Source organism: Aythya ferina (assembly GCF_964211825.1).
Source record: "Aythya ferina genome assembly, contig: HAP1_SCAFFOLD_816, whole genome shotgun sequence".
Taxonomy (NCBI): Eukaryota; Metazoa; Chordata; class Aves; order Anseriformes; family Anatidae; genus Aythya; species Aythya ferina.
This window is the reverse complement of record NW_028180926.1, coordinates 233-19,934: the sequence shown is the minus strand read 5'-3', so window position 1 is coordinate 19,934 and position 19,702 is coordinate 233. Positions and strand designations below refer to the sequence as shown.

At 46.3% G+C, this 19,702-nt stretch overlaps 1 protein-coding gene and 1 long non-coding RNA gene across 3 annotated transcripts; one reads left to right on the top strand and one right to left on the bottom strand.

Moving 5' to 3' along the window:
• The first annotated feature begins 11,122 nt into the window (after nt 1-11,122).
• On the top strand, nt 11,123-15,318 carry LOC311429367. 2 transcript variants are annotated; one of them, XR_014688236.1, is made up of 5 exons: nt 11,123-11,350; nt 12,933-12,989; nt 13,107-13,143; nt 13,841-13,916; nt 14,669-15,318. It is a non-coding gene; the product is annotated as an uncharacterized lncRNA (long non-coding RNA). The 2 variants fall into 2 exon arrangements; XR_014688237.1 differs by having other exon boundaries at nt 11,173-11,350; nt 12,875-12,989.
• A 266-nt stretch (nt 15,319-15,584) lies between these two features.
• On the bottom strand, nt 15,585-17,525 carry LOC311429366 (ribosomal protein eL22-like 1). The gene is made up of 4 exons (XM_084540455.1): nt 17,379-17,525; nt 17,197-17,289; nt 16,740-16,861; nt 15,585-15,837 (listed from the first exon to the last, which is right to left on the bottom strand). The coding sequence occupies exons 1-4, from the start codon at nt 17,385-17,387 to the stop codon at nt 15,693-15,695; spliced, it is 369 nt and encodes a 122-aa protein (XP_084396581.1). The 5' UTR covers nt 17,388-17,525; the 3' UTR covers nt 15,585-15,692.
• Between the last annotated feature and the right edge of the window lie 2,177 nt (nt 17,526-19,702).

Genomic DNA, 19,702 nt, shown 5'->3' with positions numbered 1-19,702 from the left:
GAAATGCAGAGCACGAGGAGGAACATATTTGTAATTCTGCGAAGGCATCCGGCTGAAGGCAGAAATGAAACCCATCAGTCCCGTGCCGTGATGGGCCCTGTTAAATTGCAGGCACCAGAGGGTGGTCGTGGGATAGATACAGGAGGCCCTTAGCAGAGGTTTTAGTCCTAGCTGTGTGCTGGTGCCGATGTCTGTTGTAGAAAGGTTTTGTTCTGAGACTGAAAAAGACGTGTTGCACTGGGAATCCAGACTAGCACGCTGCCTTATAGATTGCATTTAAAACATTTTATTGCTGCACTGTGTGATATAATTAGCTAATGTATTTAACATATTCAGACAACTCAGTTCTGATATTTTCAGCCTGTCTAAGACAGTTTTTCTTACCTTACAGCTCCAGGCAATCCTGTGGCCTTAAGCCCGATGAGCCATTTCAAGCCCAAGGCTGGGGCAAAGCCCCATATTTTGTGCACAGGCTGGCTCTGGGGGGCACGGGGCCTGGCTCTGGGCTCTTCTCATGTCAGAAGAAATGCTGTGCTGCTGAAATACCCCACATGCACCATGAGGCAGGCAGGGGGGACATGCACACTGCATGGCAGATGCTCCTCATGCACCTCCAGCATCCCGTCTTCCTCTCCAGCCAGGAGAAACCTGCCTGTGGCACTGGGGGAAGCTGTGGGCTTTCCCTTGTGCTGCCCGGGTAGCTGGTTCAGCCTCCAAAATCCATTTACATGCTGTGCATCTGCCCGAGCTGTGCTCGGGAGGGAGGTTGTTGCATTAAGCCGCAGATCTCAGAGATTGCAGTGATATTTTACACGGAGAGATGTGATGTCCCGAGGTGCCCCGGCTGGCAGGGACCGACAGCCACCACATGTATTTATCTCCTGCCTCAGTTATCTCCAGGCTGAGCCCTCACAGCCATGCATTGCCAACACACCTCAACATTTTGGAAGGCAGAGCGAAGCTGGGGAGCGGCCGGGAGCAACCCCAGAACCAGAATGATTTTTTTTTTTCCTCTCCCCAAAGGTGGTAACCTATTTTGGATCAGTCGTTAAGAGGATTATAATTCTGCTGGCTGAAATAACCACAGACTGCATTCACTCACCAAGTGCCAGCAGCTTTCTGCCCACACTTTGGTCTCTGGCTCTGGGGGGAACAGAAGCAGAGGCTGCCCTGTGGCTCTCGGCAGTCAGGTCACTACTTAAGGCTGTGATGCTCCACAGGTTTTTTTATATTCTGCATGAAAAATAGTAATTAAAAAAAAAAAAAAAAAAAAAAAAAAAAAAAAAAAAAGAATATATTATTTAACAAATAAGAGGGTGATAAGGGGGTGATGGCTTTATTTCAATTATTTTCCTCTGTTTTGTTCCCTCTGGATGCCAACTGCACCTCAGTATTGATGGGGGGGGGGGGTACTGATTTTGGTGCCACTAAAGGAAAATCTGTGACTCTAACCATGCAGATCATGTAATTCTGGGCTACATGGGGGCTCCCAGCAGTTATTTTATCAGCCACATGCCACTGCTACATTTAAGAATTGGGTTTCGTGTAGCATGGCATGGGTTCCCATGTGGTGCTGAGGCAGCCAGACCTGGAGCAGGTCCTTAATTCAAGTTTCTCTTGAAATAAGGGGAGGGAGCTGAGGCTGGCAGTGCTCAGTCCCCTCTCACAGGACTGCGTTCCCACCTGCAGAGCGGTGTGTGAAGAGCAGTGTGTGAAGACGTACTCAGACAGTGACATGTGAAGCCAGAAGGATCTGGCAGGATGCTGCAAGCCATGAGAAGAGGCTTGTCATGAGGTGGTGATGAGGAAGGTGAAAGTGAGATTGATGCAGGAGCTGCAAGGTTGCTCTGTCATGAGAAGACCTGAGATGTTTGAGACCTCTGAACACCAGGCTGCAGTTTGAGCAGCTCTGTGCAGTTAATGACATGACCAGGAGCACAGTGTCTGAATAAATGTGTGTAATTAGAGACGTCTCCTACTTTTCTTCTGTTTTGGTTGACAGTCTCTTCTCACACAGTTCTCCAGCATATTTTGCATGAGCACATTAATTAATGCCTGCAGTAGCATGGAGAAATACAGGAGCCCGTGTGGTGGTCTGTACTGCAGAGCTTTCCCCGAGGTGGAAGTCCTGCTGCAGGCACTGCATGCACTGCACATCCAGCACCTTGGGCTGGGTGGGGAGGTGAGATTGGGCAAGTATTTTTGGCACTCTTTGGCCCCTATCAGGATGCGGTGTGTGGCTTTCCTCTGTCTCCCCTGTGTGCCTGCCTCCAGCCACCGGGTGCAGCCCCTGGGCCACGGCCCTGCTGTGAGCCGGCTTCAAGCTGAGACCAGACAGAAACCATGCGAGGATTTTGTGTCCAGATCTAGCCCTCGGCACAGACCAAGCTGCAAAGTTGTTCATCAGCAGCAGCTGCGCAAGGAAAATTGAAACTCTCCTTCTCCTGGCATTTATCCACGGCATCTATCTGCAGCCCCTGAGCACAGATATCAGCCTTGTAGCTAAATGCTTGGGAATCTCTCCATGATATCACCGTGCTTGGCTCCTCTCTCGCAGTGCTGTCCTTGGAGCCTCAGCCCAGTAAGCCCCGCAGGAAAGCCCGGCCCCCGCAGCATCACATCAAAGGGTCAGGGACAGGGCCCACAACCAGCAGCTACCGCAGACCCGAGCCTCCTCCCAACAGCAGATTTCCCTGCAAAACAGAGGTGCTGTGTCTGTTATCTCGGGCTGGAATAGCCTCTCCCAGGCACTCCAGCTTTGTCCAAAATGGACTAGACTAATTGGAGGCAAGAATTGATGTTTTTATGGAGCCTTTCTCTAATGGTGTGAGCCTTCTTCTCATTTCCTTCCTAAATTATTTATGGCCAGCTCATTCCCATTAGTTCTTCCTAGCTTAATTATTTTCTTTTCCTGCTGTTTTTCCTTATATACTAATAAACAGCAGCAACATCTTTTCTCAGCCTTCTACTCTTTGAGCTAAATATACACGAAGACCTGATCTGGACCCTGATCCCAGGTTCTCCCCCCTCCATGGGTGAAACACCATTACATGGTGGCAAAGAGAGAAGCCTAAATAAATAAACTGCTTTCTAAATGTGGGTTTATGTGTGTATATCCATGGCAAGCCATTAGTTAACCCACTTAATTATCTGTGTAACCGCTGCAAAGAAGAACCCTCTGCATTGCTGACATAAGCCTGGCATTCAGAGGTTAAAGAGGTCTTCCAGGTTGTATTTCTGCTTCATCCTCACTGATTACATTAATTTACACTAAGCTGTAATGCAGAAAATTGAGTGATTTTTGTGAGAGCCTTTCACAGACAGCATTTCCATGTGAATAGTTTAGGGTTTTCCTTATTATCTCCATCACCAGCCCCCTCACTCAACCTTTGCTGTGCCCTGAGGTCTGCCTTCAGCGTGCTGCAAAATGCAGTGCCTGCACGTCTCTCCCTGAGACTCAGAGCAGAGTTTTGTTGGCATCAGCAGCACAACGGTGCTTAGGAACCGTCTCATGAAATTTCATCCAGTTTTGGATTCTCCTGCTCTCTCCCCAGATTTATCACTTCAAATTTGGAGCTATAAATGGATCATTTCAGAGAAGAAAATGCAACTGAAACCCTAGGAAAGCACATTTGGCATCTGTTCCATGATTCCATCCATCCCCAACATGCTAAGTCCATGCAACATCACAGGATCACAGCATTGTGGGATCATTTAGGTCGGAGAAGACCTCTGAGACCATCGACTCCTAGCGTTAACCTAGCACAGCCTCTGCTTTCCTCTGAGGCACCAAGACAACAGCCTCATTTTCTGCAGCACCCAGCAGCACCCACTGAGTGCTTCTGAGAGCTGGTTTATTTTGTTCCGAAAATCTGATGGGATGCTGGAAAAACCTGGCTATGAATGGCTGTGAAAAATCACGCCAGGCTGCCTTATTTGCTTTCTGAAAGCCCCAGTTGACTGGAAACTAACTGCAACCCTAGCAGAAGGATTAATTCAACTATTTTCTTAAGGAAAGATAATTACTATGAGTCTCTCCAAGCTTACACAGAGTCAGCAGTAAGGCCTTCCCCCGCGCTGTCAGCTGTGACTGCAGATCTGGCTGCGATGCTGTAAAATCCATCATTCCCCTCCGGCGGGGCCAGCCAGCGGGAGGAGGCACCACCAGCCTGGCACCTGCAGGCACAAAGCTGCTGCCCAAACCTCCCCTTCGCTGCCTACGGGCGGCTGCAGCATCTGCCATGGCTGCTGGCTGTGAATGTGTATGAGGGAGATGGGTTTTGTTTAAAAGATGCCGGTCCTGTCTTACTGGAGGTGCACAGACCGGCAGGATGCACAAAGGTGAGTTGTGGTGGGACCCCAGGCTCAGCCCTGGTGGTGGTGAAAAGGGAAAGGGAAAGGGAAAGGGAAAGGGAAAGGGAAAGGGAAAGGGAAAGGGAAAGGGAAAGGGAAAGGGAAAGGGAAAGGGAAAGGGAAAGGGAAAGGGAAAGGAAAAGGGAAAGGGAAAGGGAAAGGGAAAGGGAAAGGAAAAGGGAAAGGGAAAGGGAAAGGGAAAGGGAAAGGGAAAGGGAAAGGGAAAGGGAAAGGGAAAGGGAAAGGGAAAGGGAAAGGGAAAGGGAAAGGGAAAGGGAAAGGGAAAGGAAAAGGAAAAGGAAAAGGAAAAGGAAAAGGAAAAGGAAAAGGAAAAGGAAAAGGAAAAGGAAAAGGAAAAGGAAAAGGAAAAGGAAAAGGAAAAGGAAAAGGAAAAGGAAAAGGAAAAGGAAAAGGAAAAGGAAAAGGAAAAGGAAGCCTCTCTGAAGGGCAGTTCAAGAGAGAGGGGAGGCAGCAGAGCTGGAGCTGAGCAGCACTGCGATGCCCATGGCCTGCTCCAGCACGGGTGGGATGGATTCTCAGCAGGGACTGACTTTCTTGAGTTGTGTTCACACTTTAAGAGATTTCTCACAGGAAAATGTCAGGTTAAAAAAAAAAAAAAGGTGTTTTTATTGTTTTCTGCTGTCACCTTTTCCTTAAGGATCCCTCTTTCCTCACGGTAAGCTCTCCAACCAGGGATTTATTTACCATTTTCAAAAGATTGGCATGAAGGTACCATGCCAGCAGAAATAAATACCCATAATGATATGAATATTCATCTTATGTTGGTATCTTCCTTTTGAAAAGAGATGAAAAACCAAAATGCAAATTGTTTCTGGGTTAACTTGAAGCTTCTTTGTAATTAGTTGGTTTCAAAGAGTTTTTGGAGGCAGAAGTGATTTTTTTCTACCAAAAGACATTTTTTTCTACCCTAAGGATTTTTCATGAGATGTGAAACATGGCCACATACACTTTATCAGCTCTTCACATGACAAAGATTTGCCAGACAAAAAAATCAGGTGAGGTGGAAGTCCCTCTTTTGCCCGAGGAGATCGCATCTTTAATGGCTTTGGAGATCTTTATGGCTTTGAAGACAAACTCACAGGTTTCTTCCTAATTTTTAGCTCATGGCTTCTTGCCTGTTGAGGGAGGTTGAACATCTGGAGCTGTTTGGCCTCTAAACTTCAATCAAAATCCAGAAGAAAGGGGATTGCAGCTTGTCTTTTGGGTACCTGCGAAATGTCGCTCCTCCAACCATGGTACAAGTTGTTGTTCAAAGCCCTTGAAAATAAATTGTTCTGCACGTTGAAGAGTTGGGGTCTACCTGGACCCTGGGTTGTGTGCCTTGCTCCCATCCCACGTCCCTGTGGGTCCCCGTAGGCCTCCTTGGGACTCCATGAGTCTGGTACCCAATGCCACAGCAGATTCGCTCTCCACATCTCCACTTAGAGTCTGCAAATGGAAATAAAAAGCCTCTGAAAGAAACTGTAAAAGTCATTTCTCATGATCCTTTCCAGGACATTTTAAAAAATGAAAAACCCTCTGCTCTGTCTAGTTAACCAAGGTCCTTTGGAGCCAGGAGACTACTGAATATTTAAAGAACAACATTATTTGCAGCAGTTCATAGCTAATGAAGTCTCGATTCATATTTCACAGTAGGTGAAGAAGAAAAGCAAAATCCATTCCCATCACAGCTGCAATATATTTTCCAGCCGCTTGTGGAACAGATTGTGCTCAGCACTGCGGCCTGAACCACCAGCACGGCTGGCACGGGCACAGGGGTGGTGAGCCTGGGCTAAAGATGCTCTCCTTCCTCTGGCACTGTCTGGCATGTCCAGACTGTTGCATATGTTGTCTTTTTAGTGTGTTTTTGCAATTCATTTAACTCCAGTGAGCGTTGGGTGGTGGTGGAGGTGCTGGAGATATCTCTGGCATGTGGCTGGCAAGGAGGCTGCTCTGGGACCCTCTCTTCCTGGGATATCGCGGTGCAATAGGGAGGGAGAGGGCTGTAGGGGTGGTTGGGAATAGTGGGGCAGCCTGGCTGTGCCTTGCAGGGTGTCGGGACCCTGCTGGCTGAAGATCCACCACCACGTTCCCCTAGGGGCCACAGGTGAACTCCCTGATGTGCTGGGGTGCAGTGTTCTGCTGGCAGCGAGGGCGAGCATCTTTGGTCTGTGCTTTTTCATGGCACACCCCAGCTGGAAGGAGAGATAAGGAGTGCAGACACACCAGTATGTCTTTCAAAGTGTAAAAAAAAAAAAAAAAAACAAACAAACAAACAAAAAAAACAGAGCTGGAGTTCGGCCACTTCGGGTCCCAGGTTTGTCATCCACCCCGTGCTCTAATTGCGTTAAAAGTGAGCATCTCAGGGGCTGCCAGAGACTCCATTTTCATATTGCTTTGGCTGGGTGCTCTCCTTTTTACTTCCAGTTCTGCTTTTGCTAAGTGCCTGCAAAACAAATTAGAGCAAATATTCCCTCATCAGGGCAACGCTTTTTAATTCACCGAGCCTATTTGTTTGTACATGTTAATGCAGCCACCTACGTTGTGCTGCTGGGGACCTTGAGGGAAGGCACAGAAGCACAAGGGTCATTAGGAAATTTAATTTGCTGGGTTATCAGCCGTCTTTCATTCGTCCTGGTCCCTTGGATTCAGGATCAGAGGAGAATGGCATGAACTTATGTTCAGCACAACATTTTAAATATCCCTGCAGTAAACAAGAGCTGGTGTTTACCTCTTTCACAGCTCAATGTAAAAGTCAATGTACAATTCCTGTGCATTATTCTGGTGTGGTGCTTGAGGCTGGAGGACTCCTGGGATGCAGAAAGACTTTTAACAGCCTCTCTGGGTCACCAGACTCCTCTCATCTCCTCCTCGTCCACAGGAAGCTGCTCCCAGGTCTGCTGGGCACTTAAAATTTTAGGAAAAAATGCTCATCTCTAACCAGTGAGACAAACTGCCCAGAAAAACAGATATGGGAGGAAACTTCAATGGTTCATGTAAACATTTTCCAAGGAAGGTTTTGATTTTGGTTAATCAGCCAAGAAATTGCCTGTCAACACAATTCCTCAGCTTGAGGTCCTGGAGATCCATCATTTGCTGCTGGGTTGTGCTAGTGCTCTCTGTCCCATAGAGGCAGTATTTTGGAGCAGCTACTTCAGCAAGCGAGCTGGAGCATCCTGCCGGCTTATCTTTCTGTAGTGAAGTAAAATCCAAGTGCAGACTCTTTAATAGTTGGGTCCTGAAGCATTTAAGCTTCAGTTTTCGGGCCTCAGGGTATTGTGAATAATATCTACAGGGTGACATCAATGCCCGTCCTTAGAAATAATAGCAAAGGAGGAATATGAAAGTACAAGTGGATGTGCCTGCACATACCAACGCCTTCATTCTTAGAGTTAGTTAAGAAAAATACCCAGGGAAATGTAAATCAGATATGGATAAAGCACTCAGCTGAGAAAGTACATTGTGCACAGCTGGACCAACCTGCACCAGCTGGGCAAGTCACGCTTTCCATAATTGTGCATTCACCTTACTGTTTTTAATGAGTTTTCCCCCAACACTGCACAGGGATACTTGCAAGGTGTTCATCATATTGTTCTTTGCTGGAGACCTGGATCCTTTCCCTGCTTTTTTACCTGACAGTAAGCAGCCCAGAGCAGTCAGTTACAAGGGATGTGTAAAAGCTGAGCAAGCTGCTGTGCCTGCAAGAAGCAGAGCAGTTGGCACAGCCATGCCATGGTGGGTGCCCAGCAATGACCTGGTTCCCCTCTGGCCCTTGGTCGAGTTGATCTGAGCACATTTAGGTCCCCCAAGTCCTGTTATTTTATTACTGAGACATCAAATCCACCAGTTACCTGAGAACAATCAATTTAGTTGTAGTTGCTCTGGACCAGTTCAGGGAGCTCTGTGACAACAATGCTGTTATTACAGGGGACATTTCACCACTGCCCAAACCTCTGTTTTTTGTGGTTTCACTTAGCATGGGTTGGGCTGATCTCTGATTGCACCTGGATGTTTCAAGCCCACAATTTTTTGGCAGATCTGCTGGCAGAATATGAGAGCAATGGCTCCCAGATGGACCTGAGTGCCTTGATCAGCATCTCCTCTCTATCAGCATGTCCTGGGACAACACTTTGGTGCAGCTGGGTACCAACACACACGAGGATGAGGTGTCCTGGGATTGAGCTGCTGCTGGGACTGAGCCTGCACCACCTGCCCAGGGGGCTGAGGGTTTGGGTCATGTCCTGCCTGCAGCTGGGGGTCCTGGGCAGGGCACGGCTGCAGCTCTCTGAGGCAAGACCTGATCCCCTCCCAGTGCAGCAGGGACAGAGCTTGCTGCTCGCTTCACATGTCGGAAGCAAGCTCTGCCTTTATCACAGCCCGACATGAGAAGTGCATCAGATACGTTGTCAACCCCCCGGGGAAGTTTTGTGAAAAATGAGTGCAGCACTGCTTAACCCCTGCCTCCAAGCCAGATAAACCCTCCTGCTATGAATTTCACATTAAAAGATAAACCACAGAGCTCTCCCAAATATCAGGGAAAGCCGTGACTTAACTCAGTGCTCTGCCTTGCAAGGATTGCCCACTGCATCTCCTCAGGTGTGCTGCTCACCCATCCCATGTCAATCTGATGCTACCCCAGGGCCAGTGTTTGCTCAGGGAGGGCTCTCATTATGAGCTCTTCTGGAACAAAAGCTGGTTTTTGTTGTTGTTGTTAGTTTTTCTGGTTTTTGCTTGGCTTCTGATTTCACGGGTTTTATTGATTTTTCAGTCACACGGAGAAGCAGGCTCCCTGCCCCAGGTGAGCACAGAAGCTGCAGCTTTACACCACAAATCCTGCAGCTTGCTTCCTCAACAGATAATTCCGCACCTGCAAAAACATCGGCTGCTTTGTGCCTCTTTATTGTGTTTGTGGGGGGAAAAACAGAGCCCCCTAGAGCTTTCCAGCATGGGTTTTCAGAGCAGCTGATGGTGTTATGCCATCACTTCCACGGGATTTCTTTTAGCTTCTGTGCATCCCCTCAGTCCACAATGAGGCTCCAGACTACTTGAAGGCACCAATATTTCAGAAAAACATCGTTATTCTTCTCCCCACTCACAAGGGTGTCAGGGCCCGACCCAGAGCTTGCTGTTCTGCCCCATGGGTGGGGTTCAAGAAGCACAGGGGTGCAGCCAGGGCTGGCTTTGCCCAGGCAGATGCGACCCGCAGGAGAGCAGCACTGATCTTCCCATGGCATAGCGGGTTAATTTGGCTCCATCTTCTGCTGGCTTTGCAGATATGCGCCTGCTTTTTAAGAACTGCAAGCCTGGCAATAACTGATGTTTGGAGAAATAATTGGACATATGTATGGTAGGAAAGGAATTTAGCGTGTTAAACACACAGATACCAACCCTGGCTTGGGAACACCCTAAGCAGGGGCTGCTGCCAGCCTGTGGGTATGGCCGATGTGCTTCCTGCTGATCCTGACCCTGTTTAGGGGGTCCTGGGGTCCAAGACCCTGGGTAGAGCCCAACACAGTTTTTTTACCATGTGTTTTGCTTAAAGCCCTTGGAACGACATGGTTTCCTGAAACTGCCGCCTGGGTTTAAAAACTGAATTCATTTCTATCTCTCCTGCCAAGAAGAGCTGGGAAATACTACTCCTTAAGCTGTGGAGGAGTGAAAAATATTTCAATGTTCAATGGTTTTTAAGCCAATATCATGAATTTTGGTGCCCTTCTGTGGCTCTTGAGCACTGTGCCTTGGCAGCACAGCTTGTGAAGAGCTTTCTTGTGGCGAGCCCAGCTCTGATGCAGAGGGCAGCGTGCTGTGCCTCTGGAGGGTCAGCAGTCCCTGCTGTGCTCTACAGCAGCATCCCCATTCCTGAGACTACCCAGAGAAAACAGGACTTGCTCCCTGCCTCTATCAGTGCCTCCAATCCCACACCTTGAGGTGTAGGAAATGGCGGGGCCTGCAGTGTGCTGGTGGCAGCTCCCTCCTGCTTTGGGCTGACCATCCCCTTTCTGCCAGCCCTTTCCAAGCACCCACAGCTCTGCCCATTTCTGCCAGCCCCATGCCATGTCCAAAGCCAGGTGCCACGGGGGGCTCGTGCCCTCCCCAGGGTCCCAGCACCCCAGGCTGGGATGGGGAGTGGGTGACAGGGAAAGGCCTGGGAGCTCTGCAGCTCCCGGCCCACTGCGTCAGCAAAAACCATTGCTATCTTTGAGCTCGCTGCCTGCCAGCAGTGTAAATATTTTCTGAACGAGCTGGAAGGAGGAGGGCTGGTGAATACATTTTTGCAGGAAAATGTTACAGAGCTGGGAACAGGGACTTCTGAGCACCCCCTTATCTGTGCTGGCCGAGAGGGGCAGGCAGGGGCTGCAGGCTGGCAAAGAGCGCCTTGGCCTTCAAAACAAAGGATTTCAGCCACCTGCTCCCAGTTCCAAAATTGGCACACTTTGTTGGTATTGTTCAGTGCTGCCTTTCCTCACCCTGTCCCAGCTGATGCTGTTGTTGGCTTTGGCACCAGGAGGGGTGGCTGGGAGCATCCCAAAAGTGTGCGGGGGCAATGGAGCTTCTCAGTGCCCCAGTGTGCCATGAGAAAAAACAAAAACAAACAAAACAACAACATGATCCCATTTAAAACCACCACCAAATCCCTAACATAATGGCAAGAGCACTGTAACACAGCTGAGACATGTATCACGCTTGGTGCTTGCTGTTGTGGGGAGGGGGTGTTTAAGCTGTCTTGCCAAGTTCAACTACTTAATAGAAAAAGATTTGTTAACAGAGTATTAAAGCATTTCTCTCCTAATTGCTTATTTAGATGCAGCTTGGAGGGGCAGCAACTGCAAATCCTTCCCAGCTGGTAGCTCGTCAGTGCTTTGTGAGTTTAGGAGTCCCCAGAGCACAGGGATTCAGGGGCCAAGAGGCACTGGTGCAGATTTAAGGCTGGAGGGGACCTGGTGGCAGCATCCCACCTGCTGTCTGGGGGTGTCACCTGCCTTGGGGCTGTTTCAGGGTAAGTTTCTGATACTTTTGCCCCCTTTATTACTCCTCTCACTCCTGCTTTGTGCTCTGCAGCTCTCAAGGAGCAGCTCTAACAGGAGCTAGGGCTCAGGTATCAGCTACAGTGCCAGCACAAGCCTAAAAGTGGCTTTGTGCAAGCATCCTGCCCAAAATGTGCATGTCCTGGGGGAAGCATGTGCTGGGAAGCTGTATCAATAGGGACAGAGGGAATGTGGAAGTGGTCTCCAAAGGCAGCAGATACTCAGCATCACTTCCCTGGTGGTCCCCAGTTCCCTCTACCACAGAATGCAGGGCGCTGTGCCTGGGCACCTGCTGTAAAACCATCCCTTCTGGGGGGTGAGGGCTCCTCCAGCTCGTATTTGTGTGCTGCTGTGAGGGCAGAGCCCAGGGCTGCCAGAGGAAACCCAATGCGGCAGCACGAGGAGGCTTTCGGCCCGTCTGATCTGCCCGATGAGATTTCTTCCTTTTGTTTTGGTCTTTAAAAAGAAACATTTTATCCGTGTTTTTGTCTATATTCGGTGTAATCAGATCACCCCCTCCACCGAGGCTCATTTCCTGCCGCTGGGTACATTGAAGCTATTATTATTTGTTTTTCCATGGGCCTCTCTGTTTCTAATTACTTTTCGTTGATGTTATGTGAATGTGCTGAGTCTGTGCCACCCTTAGTACCTGCCAAATGCTGGCTCTACCATACGCAGTAGTGCCCCAGCACATTTCCAGACATTTCCTGCTATTAGTTACCTCCATTTCTGACCTTATTACTTGGGGGTGTATGATTAAGGATAATTTCTGATGGGCCAAAAGGGCAAGTGGGCAGAAAGCATGCAGGATGCAAGGACATTTAGAAATAACTCTTACTAGTGATAGTTAAGTTTGGTGATCATTTCTTTCTCTTTTTTTTTTTTTTCTTTTTTTCTTTTTTTTTTAATGGAACTCAATGAGAGTTTTGCTGCACTAGAGATAATACTGCAGAAAAATATATATATATATATATATATATATGCTCATATATAAATAGCTTATGTGGAGCTGCTACTGCTGCTCTGTCAGCAGCTCTTTCTCTTAGAAATCTCCACTTCATTTTTTTTATTTGCCAAACATTAAAATTTTCTACGTGCAGGAGGTCTCTCCTAAAACAATTTTATTTGGAAGAGCCCAGCAGAAATGTTTTTTAAGAAATGAAAGGGGGAAACATCTTGAAGGAACGGAGGTGAAAATTACACACATAACATATGTATAATTTCATCTAAATTAAAGCCATTTAAGACTTACAGTGCAATTGCACTCCCAAGCTGCAGGCTGAGGGCTTTTCAAGCTGCTCGGGATCCTCTCCCTCTCACCACAAAGAACAGAATTAGCAATTTAGCAGAAGGGTCCAGCTGGAGACAACACCTGGCAGCTCCCTGGCCACTGAGCCAGCACAGCAGAGCTGCCATGCTCGGCAACTTGGGTGCTGTCAGGGGACAGACACTAAAATGTGGATTTTTTTTTAATTGTACTTTTTATTTTCTTAAAGCTAAACGTGATTCTAATCTGGATTATTTTAATGAGCTTCCTTATGTGAACAACAACAGGCTCTGCTTCCTGGCCTGCCACCTGCATCATACCTGGCCTCTTCAGCTGTGGAACAGGTGAAATTATGAAAAAAATAATCAATTTCCAGGTTTTTCTAAGGTTGTCTTCTTGTCTATGCAATTCAGATTTTTTCATTATTATTATTTTATTTTTTTTCCCCATGAAACCCCAAGGAAGAAAAGGAATTCCTGGACTCCATCCTCACTGCAGGTAAGCTCAGTGACTAATACAACTCTCACAAGCACTTTGGCATTTTTTCTCAAAAGCTAGCCATGAAATAAATTGTCCTGCTCCAAATCCCAGGTGTTGTTTTCCTATCTTTTGTCTAATGATAACGTGTGCCTGTTGGGCAATGTAACTACACACTGCTTTAAAAGGACGGAAAGATAACAAGGCAGCATGATCCTATTAGCTTTGATTTTGTTTGTGGTTGTTACATTTAATCTGCACAGTTTTGTTGTGTCAGCCCACTTTAAAGGGTGTACTGTCACATAAAAGCACAACTCTGAAAAAACAGGTGGAGATGTATTTTGAAATACAATTGTTAGTCACGGTATTTGTTGCTTAACTAACTTAGTGCAGCAAAGAAAACAGACCGTGGTTGTGTTTTATTTTTCTCAACTACTTGCAGCTTGACTATAAAAAAACAATGCTGCTTATTCAATGCAGTGTCAGCTTCCAATCCTATAATCACTTTTAAAAAGCATGAGCAGCTTTTTCGGTTTCCAGTAAAGCAAGCACATGGCCACCTTCAGGTGCTTTAAAATCAACAGAGAGGATTCCGTGCCTAATGTGAAGTGGTTCACGGCTATTTGCTTTGCAGGAAGAAGAGCAGTACCTGTTTAAAGGGCAGTGATAAACACAATTCTAGACTCCTCCAGTTTAAGTCTACGTTTATTTGACACAGAAGCCTTGAGAGAACAGTGCCTGGAAGTTGGCAGTCTGCAGGCTCAGCACCTGGAACAGCCATCGGTGCTGGCAAGGTAAGCTTTGTGCTCAAATGTCAGCAGCAGACAGCCCAGGTGACACGCTTGCTGCCTGCCTGTGGCATTTTCTCTGACCTTAAATGATCTTCCAGGAAAAAAAAAAAAAAAAAATTCCAAAGCAGCACTCTGGTTTGGTCCAGTTCCCTAGATCGGGGCAGGACTTCAGGTGTTTTCTTCAGGTGTTTCCACTGAAGTAAAGCTTGACATGCATGAGCAATGAAATAATTAGCACTGCAGCCAGTTATATACCCTGCTCCCTTACTTCTGCTGCTTCTAAAACAGAAAAATTAAGAGAAAAAAACAACGAAGCAGTGATTCCCCCAGTAGCTGTGGTTCAGCTGCTGTATCCTCTTATCTCCCTTGGCCCTATTTCAGTAACAGCTGTTCAAGCAAATTGAAAAATGACAAACGAGACCCCAAGGCCTTTGACGACATTTATCTCCCCTTTCTGTACTTTTCATTTACATTTAGGTAGCACCAGAGGGTGTCATGTGGCTGTTAATGCATTGCTTTGTGCTTTGGCAACTCTCTAGGCTGTCTTAAAGGTTTGCCTGCAAAAACAATGCTGGAATAATCAAAAGTTCACGAGGAAATTAATTCCGTAGGCAGGCTTCAGCTTAAACTAGCGAACTTGTTCAAGCAGAAAGTTCAGAATTACAGCCCATATGCATCCCTATTCTACATTACACAAACGTGGCATTATTAATTCCACAGTTAACTCTACCTAAAACCCCTGTTTCTGCCTCCAGGTGTTTGAAAGCCCAGTCTACTTGGCTGATCCGAAGGAATTGGCTGCCTCCTAACAGCCTTTGAGTAAATTCAACATTGCACAGGAACCCAATTTATCATTATCACAAGCCTACTTCCAGCTTCATAGAAATTAGTATGTATGCAATAATTATTGCAACTGCAGGCTCACAAGCACTTTTTTTGGTAGTAGAAAATAATCAAGTTTCTCTTTATATGACATGAACCTATGACCCGATTCCTAATGTCTGGAGTGACTTAGTTCCAATGCAGAACAAGACACATATTAGGATTAAACAAATAGTCCCCAAATTCAAATACAAGAACTATAAAATACATGATCATCAAAGTAGAAATACCTACATGGATTTAATGGGGTCATTTACTGACATCAAAGCACATTTCATTGGTTCTTTTAATATTTGTTTTAGGAAGGTGCTGGTTAATGAGATTCGTCTCTCTGTCCTTACATGTCAGTTACAAGATTTGTTAGCTAGATTTATATTTGTTATACTCCCATTTTACTTGTGGTTAGTCATTGGAATACCACAGCCAATTAATGAGTTGGACAAATCACATGGAAATAAAGTCTTGTTCTGTTAAAACATTTAAGTTTTTTTAATAATTAAAAATATACTTTTATTAAACATTGCATCGACTCCACATAAGTTAAACAAAGAGCTGGTACTTTTACTCACAAAAAGCTCTAGCATGATTTGTACAAATATGATTAAACAATGAAGATGTCCTACAGTTTTACTGGGTGAAGGGCTCAGTTCTGCTTTTCCACCTGGACTTTCACGGATGCCATGCTGAATAGCCCTCACTTCTGGCAATAAAAATAGAACTGCAAATCAAATGATTTCCCCTGCTGTCCCGTAATTACAATGTAAGAAAAAGGCTTGAAAACTAACCACACTCTGTCCAACAGAGTACAAATTCTTTATTCACCAATAAGTTAAGTGTTCTCATAAATAGATGTTCTATTTTTTTTGTACACTGTAGTAAGTATAAAGGTAAGCTTCATCATTCCTCAGATTCTGATCCTTCTTCATCTTGACTGATTTGGAAGTAGCGTAGCTCATATGTCTCCTTGTCAGATGCAACCACACGAAGCCAGTCACGAAGATTGTTCTTCTTGAGGTACTTCTTTGTGAGGTATTTCAGGTACCTTAGGAATATTAATTATAAGTTAGAACTCTGTCATTTCGCAATCCCTACTACAACTTGAACTCCACCCAAGACAGGGTCTATCAAGACAATGCAACTTTTACATGCTGAATTTCTCAAGGAGTGACTCAACACTAATTACATCAAGAAATCAAGAATTATCACGTGTAATAGGTAATAAACCTACATCTTCATTTGTGATATATTAAAACTTATTATTATTTGCATTTTGACCAAGTAACTCAAGGCCAGTTAACTCCAGAGCACTAAGAAGTAGCTCTAAATCATGTTTAACACAACAAATACTGGGACGTTGATATCAGAAAAGAGAAGCAGGAGTGTGGGGAGGGAACTGTACGCCTACATCGGTGTAGAGATCTGCTGCGTGCCCTAGCACACTAAATAGATCAAGGCCTCATTTGACTCTAGGGCTTCTCTTGCCACAACACATACCGTGTACACAAACCTTTTAGAATCATTATGCCACGGGCAGGGCCCCTCCCACCAGCCCAGGCTGCCCAAAGCCCATCCAACCTGAACACCTTTAAGACTGGGGCATCCAGTGTCTCCCCACCCATTTTAGCACAGCTAATTAATTAATAAACAGGCACCCATGATATGAATTCAGCTATGACCTTAAAAGCATGCCTTTCCTCATTACACTTTTAACAAACTATATAAAGTCCCTCCGTATCAGTATGTCTGTATTAGAGAAGCACTGATTTGCAGTTAAGTCCTGAGCTTTAAGAAACGTTTTTTAATACCTGATCTTGTAAACCTGTTTGAACTCTCACTAATATCAAGGTGTGTTATGAAGATCTAAGCCAACACCTTCTCTGTACACATTTAAAATGCGTCAGATCCAACAGAACAGTGTTTAAAACCCACAAACAGAAGGCAGACCTTTTAGAAAACTGCTTCTCAGATGTCACCGTGATCTTGTTCTTCAGACGCTCAATGTGAACGGTGTTCCCCAAGTTTCCTGTTTTTCCATTGACCTTAACTTTCTCCTTTAGGAACTGTTCCTGTTTCAACAGCAGAGAAGAAGTAGAACACTAGGGAATGGCACCCTAGGTATGAACTAGGGAAGGGACCCTAGCCATGGAGCAACGTTAAAAATGACTATAATAAATGTCTACAATGCAGTAAAACTTTATATATTTTGAATTGCACACTGTGAAAATAACCACATTAAGAAAGGATTCAATTTAAAATCCACGAATAGGTTAAAAAAGTATCCATAAACTAAGCATAAGCCCAGGATCCTCTCAAACCCCGCCGATTAATTAAAGAATCGTTAATTTCGCCGCTCCCCAGCCGCCGCCCGGCCGCCCCACAGACCGAGGCCTTCGCCACTTACAAAGTTGCCGGAATCGAAGATCCCATCTTCGACAGGGTGGGTCAAATCGAGGCAGAATTTCCACGTCGCCTTCTTCGCCTTCCTGTCCTTTTGCTAAAACCAATAAATAAATAAGTAACAAATCAGTACCGACCTCATCGAGCACGCCGCGGCCCGCAGCCCTCCCCAGCCCTTGCACTCACCGCCCCCATGCTGCCTCCGCCGCGGCCTGCCGCCGAAAGGCCGGCGCCGCTTCCGCTCCCTCCTTTTATAGCCGGCCCGACGTCGTGACGTAGCACGCAGCGCGGGACGGCGCGCCTGCGCGGGCGGGGGATGCTGGGAGGGCGGGGCTGGGCGCGGCCCCTGAGGCGGTGTCCCCGCACCCCCCCCCTCCCGTGACAGAGCACTCTGAGGCGCAGCGGGGCGAGTCACCTTTTTATTGAAATTGCCACTAAAACAGCAACAACAGCGCTTCTGCCTCGTGTACAATCCCAGGCCGAGCTGCTCGAGCGTTAATAAACAGTGTTAAGTCACCCGGCAAGCACAGGGGCCGGCCAGCAGCGACAAGGCGCCTGACAGAAAAGCTGCAAACACCTCAGAACCACCCAACGGCACCCAAAATGCACCCAAACTGTGCCCAAATCTCACCCAAACCAACACAGCCCGTAACCACAAGCACCCCACCTCACCCCCAGCCCCGTAACAGCAAGCACAGCTCAGCTCCCCCACAACACCGAGATCTTTTTATTATTTCTGGAGCAAAACAGACACTGACATTTCCCACCCGGTTGGCGGTGCGGTATAAAACAACGCTTCTGCTAAAACAAACACGGGGAGCCGGCACCACGGGGACACACGTTCCCTCAGGTGACGGCTCTGACAGGGTTTGGGTCCCCCAGAAGCAGGGGGCACCTCCCCACGCTCGCGCCAGGGCACGGTTACAACACACAGCACATTTAAGAGGGGGTTCAGCGACACAGCAAACATCGAGGGCAGCTCCCACGGCGAGTTATTCCTGCAGGCAGAAACCGTGGGGCCGGACCACAGGCGGCGAAGAGGCTCTGAGTATCCTGGCACGCCGAGCCGCTGCTCCACGACACCCACAGGAGCCGAGCCTTCGGTGGCTTCCCAGCATGAGACGCACGACAGATCCTTTACGAGGTCTTTTTATCCTGAAGTTTAATTCTACTGTAACAAACTACGTTCTAATTAACCAAAGAAAAGTGGGATTTTATTGATTTTTGAGTTCTGTAAGACTGACCTGCAGTAACCATAAGAGTTTCAACTGTCAACAAATTTGACTTCTTTACAGATTCTGTAAAATTACCTGTATTGTGAAGCTACAGACTGTGCACCATTTCTTGGTACGTTATGGGTTAGAAAAACCTGCAAGAGGCTTGAAAGCAGTTACATTAAAACAATGAAGTTCAGCTAACTCCTTAAAAAAAAAACAGCCCTGAGAACATGGCTCAACTAGCAAGAGCCTAGTTGAAAAACCACCATTATAAGCAAAAAGTAGAAGGATCTATTGAAATCTTGAAATATTATGTGCCAACATTTGAGGCAGGAAACACTGCAGTCTTTCCAATTCTGTAAAGTAGCATGAGAAACTCAATGGATTGGAGCCATAAAAAAATGCATCATTATTTGGAGTGGAAATACTTTTCTTTGCTTCCTAGTCTTCTCAGCCTTTATTTTAAGCAATTGCAGCAGCTTATAGCTTTCCGTTTTGACACAATTTCTTTTAAAGTGTTAAAGACAGTACTACAAAACAAGTAGATGGATAACGTTTGTTTTAAAGTAAAGCTATGAAAGAGGAGTTTCCCTAAGCATTTGGTTAGGAATCTTACAAATACGCATCTAGATGGACTACTGATCACAAGCAAAGTTTGTTGCAAATTATTCTGACAGCAGACAGACACCTTGGAAAAAAAAAAGTCTCGAAGATTTGTTCTAATTTAGAAGCAACGTTCAACCTTACTGAAACTTGGAGGTTATACTTAAGACTCATGCTTATGTATTATTACCTATGGGAAACTTCATGCATGACAAACCAATGCTACGCACTTCTGTAGTGTTTGAAGTGCTTCACAAAAGACAACTAAGTATATAAGAACAAACCTATACTGAAGTACTGAATCATTTAAGTCTTGCAGAACTGAAGGTTGTGATAGGACATCCTGAAGTCCCAAGGAGGGCTCTTCCAGCAAGCTGGAGGCCATAAAACCTTGATCTTTAGATTGCTGCAGTACCTGGAAACTCCATCCAGACCAGAAGCCCACTTGTAGAAACAGGTTAAAAAACAGCCCAGAAAACTTACAGTCTAATTAAATACCTAGACTGTGGGCCGGTTGCATCAAATACCTGTCTTCCAACAAGGTTTCTGGGGACTGACAGGCACCTGAAAGTGGACTAAAGCCCCGCCAGAAGGAGAGCAAATCCAAGTCTTGTAGACTTCAAGCATTTTTAGAAGCATTTATAGCACAGTAACAGCATTAGAGCTTGCCTTAGTATGACAGCAACCTCT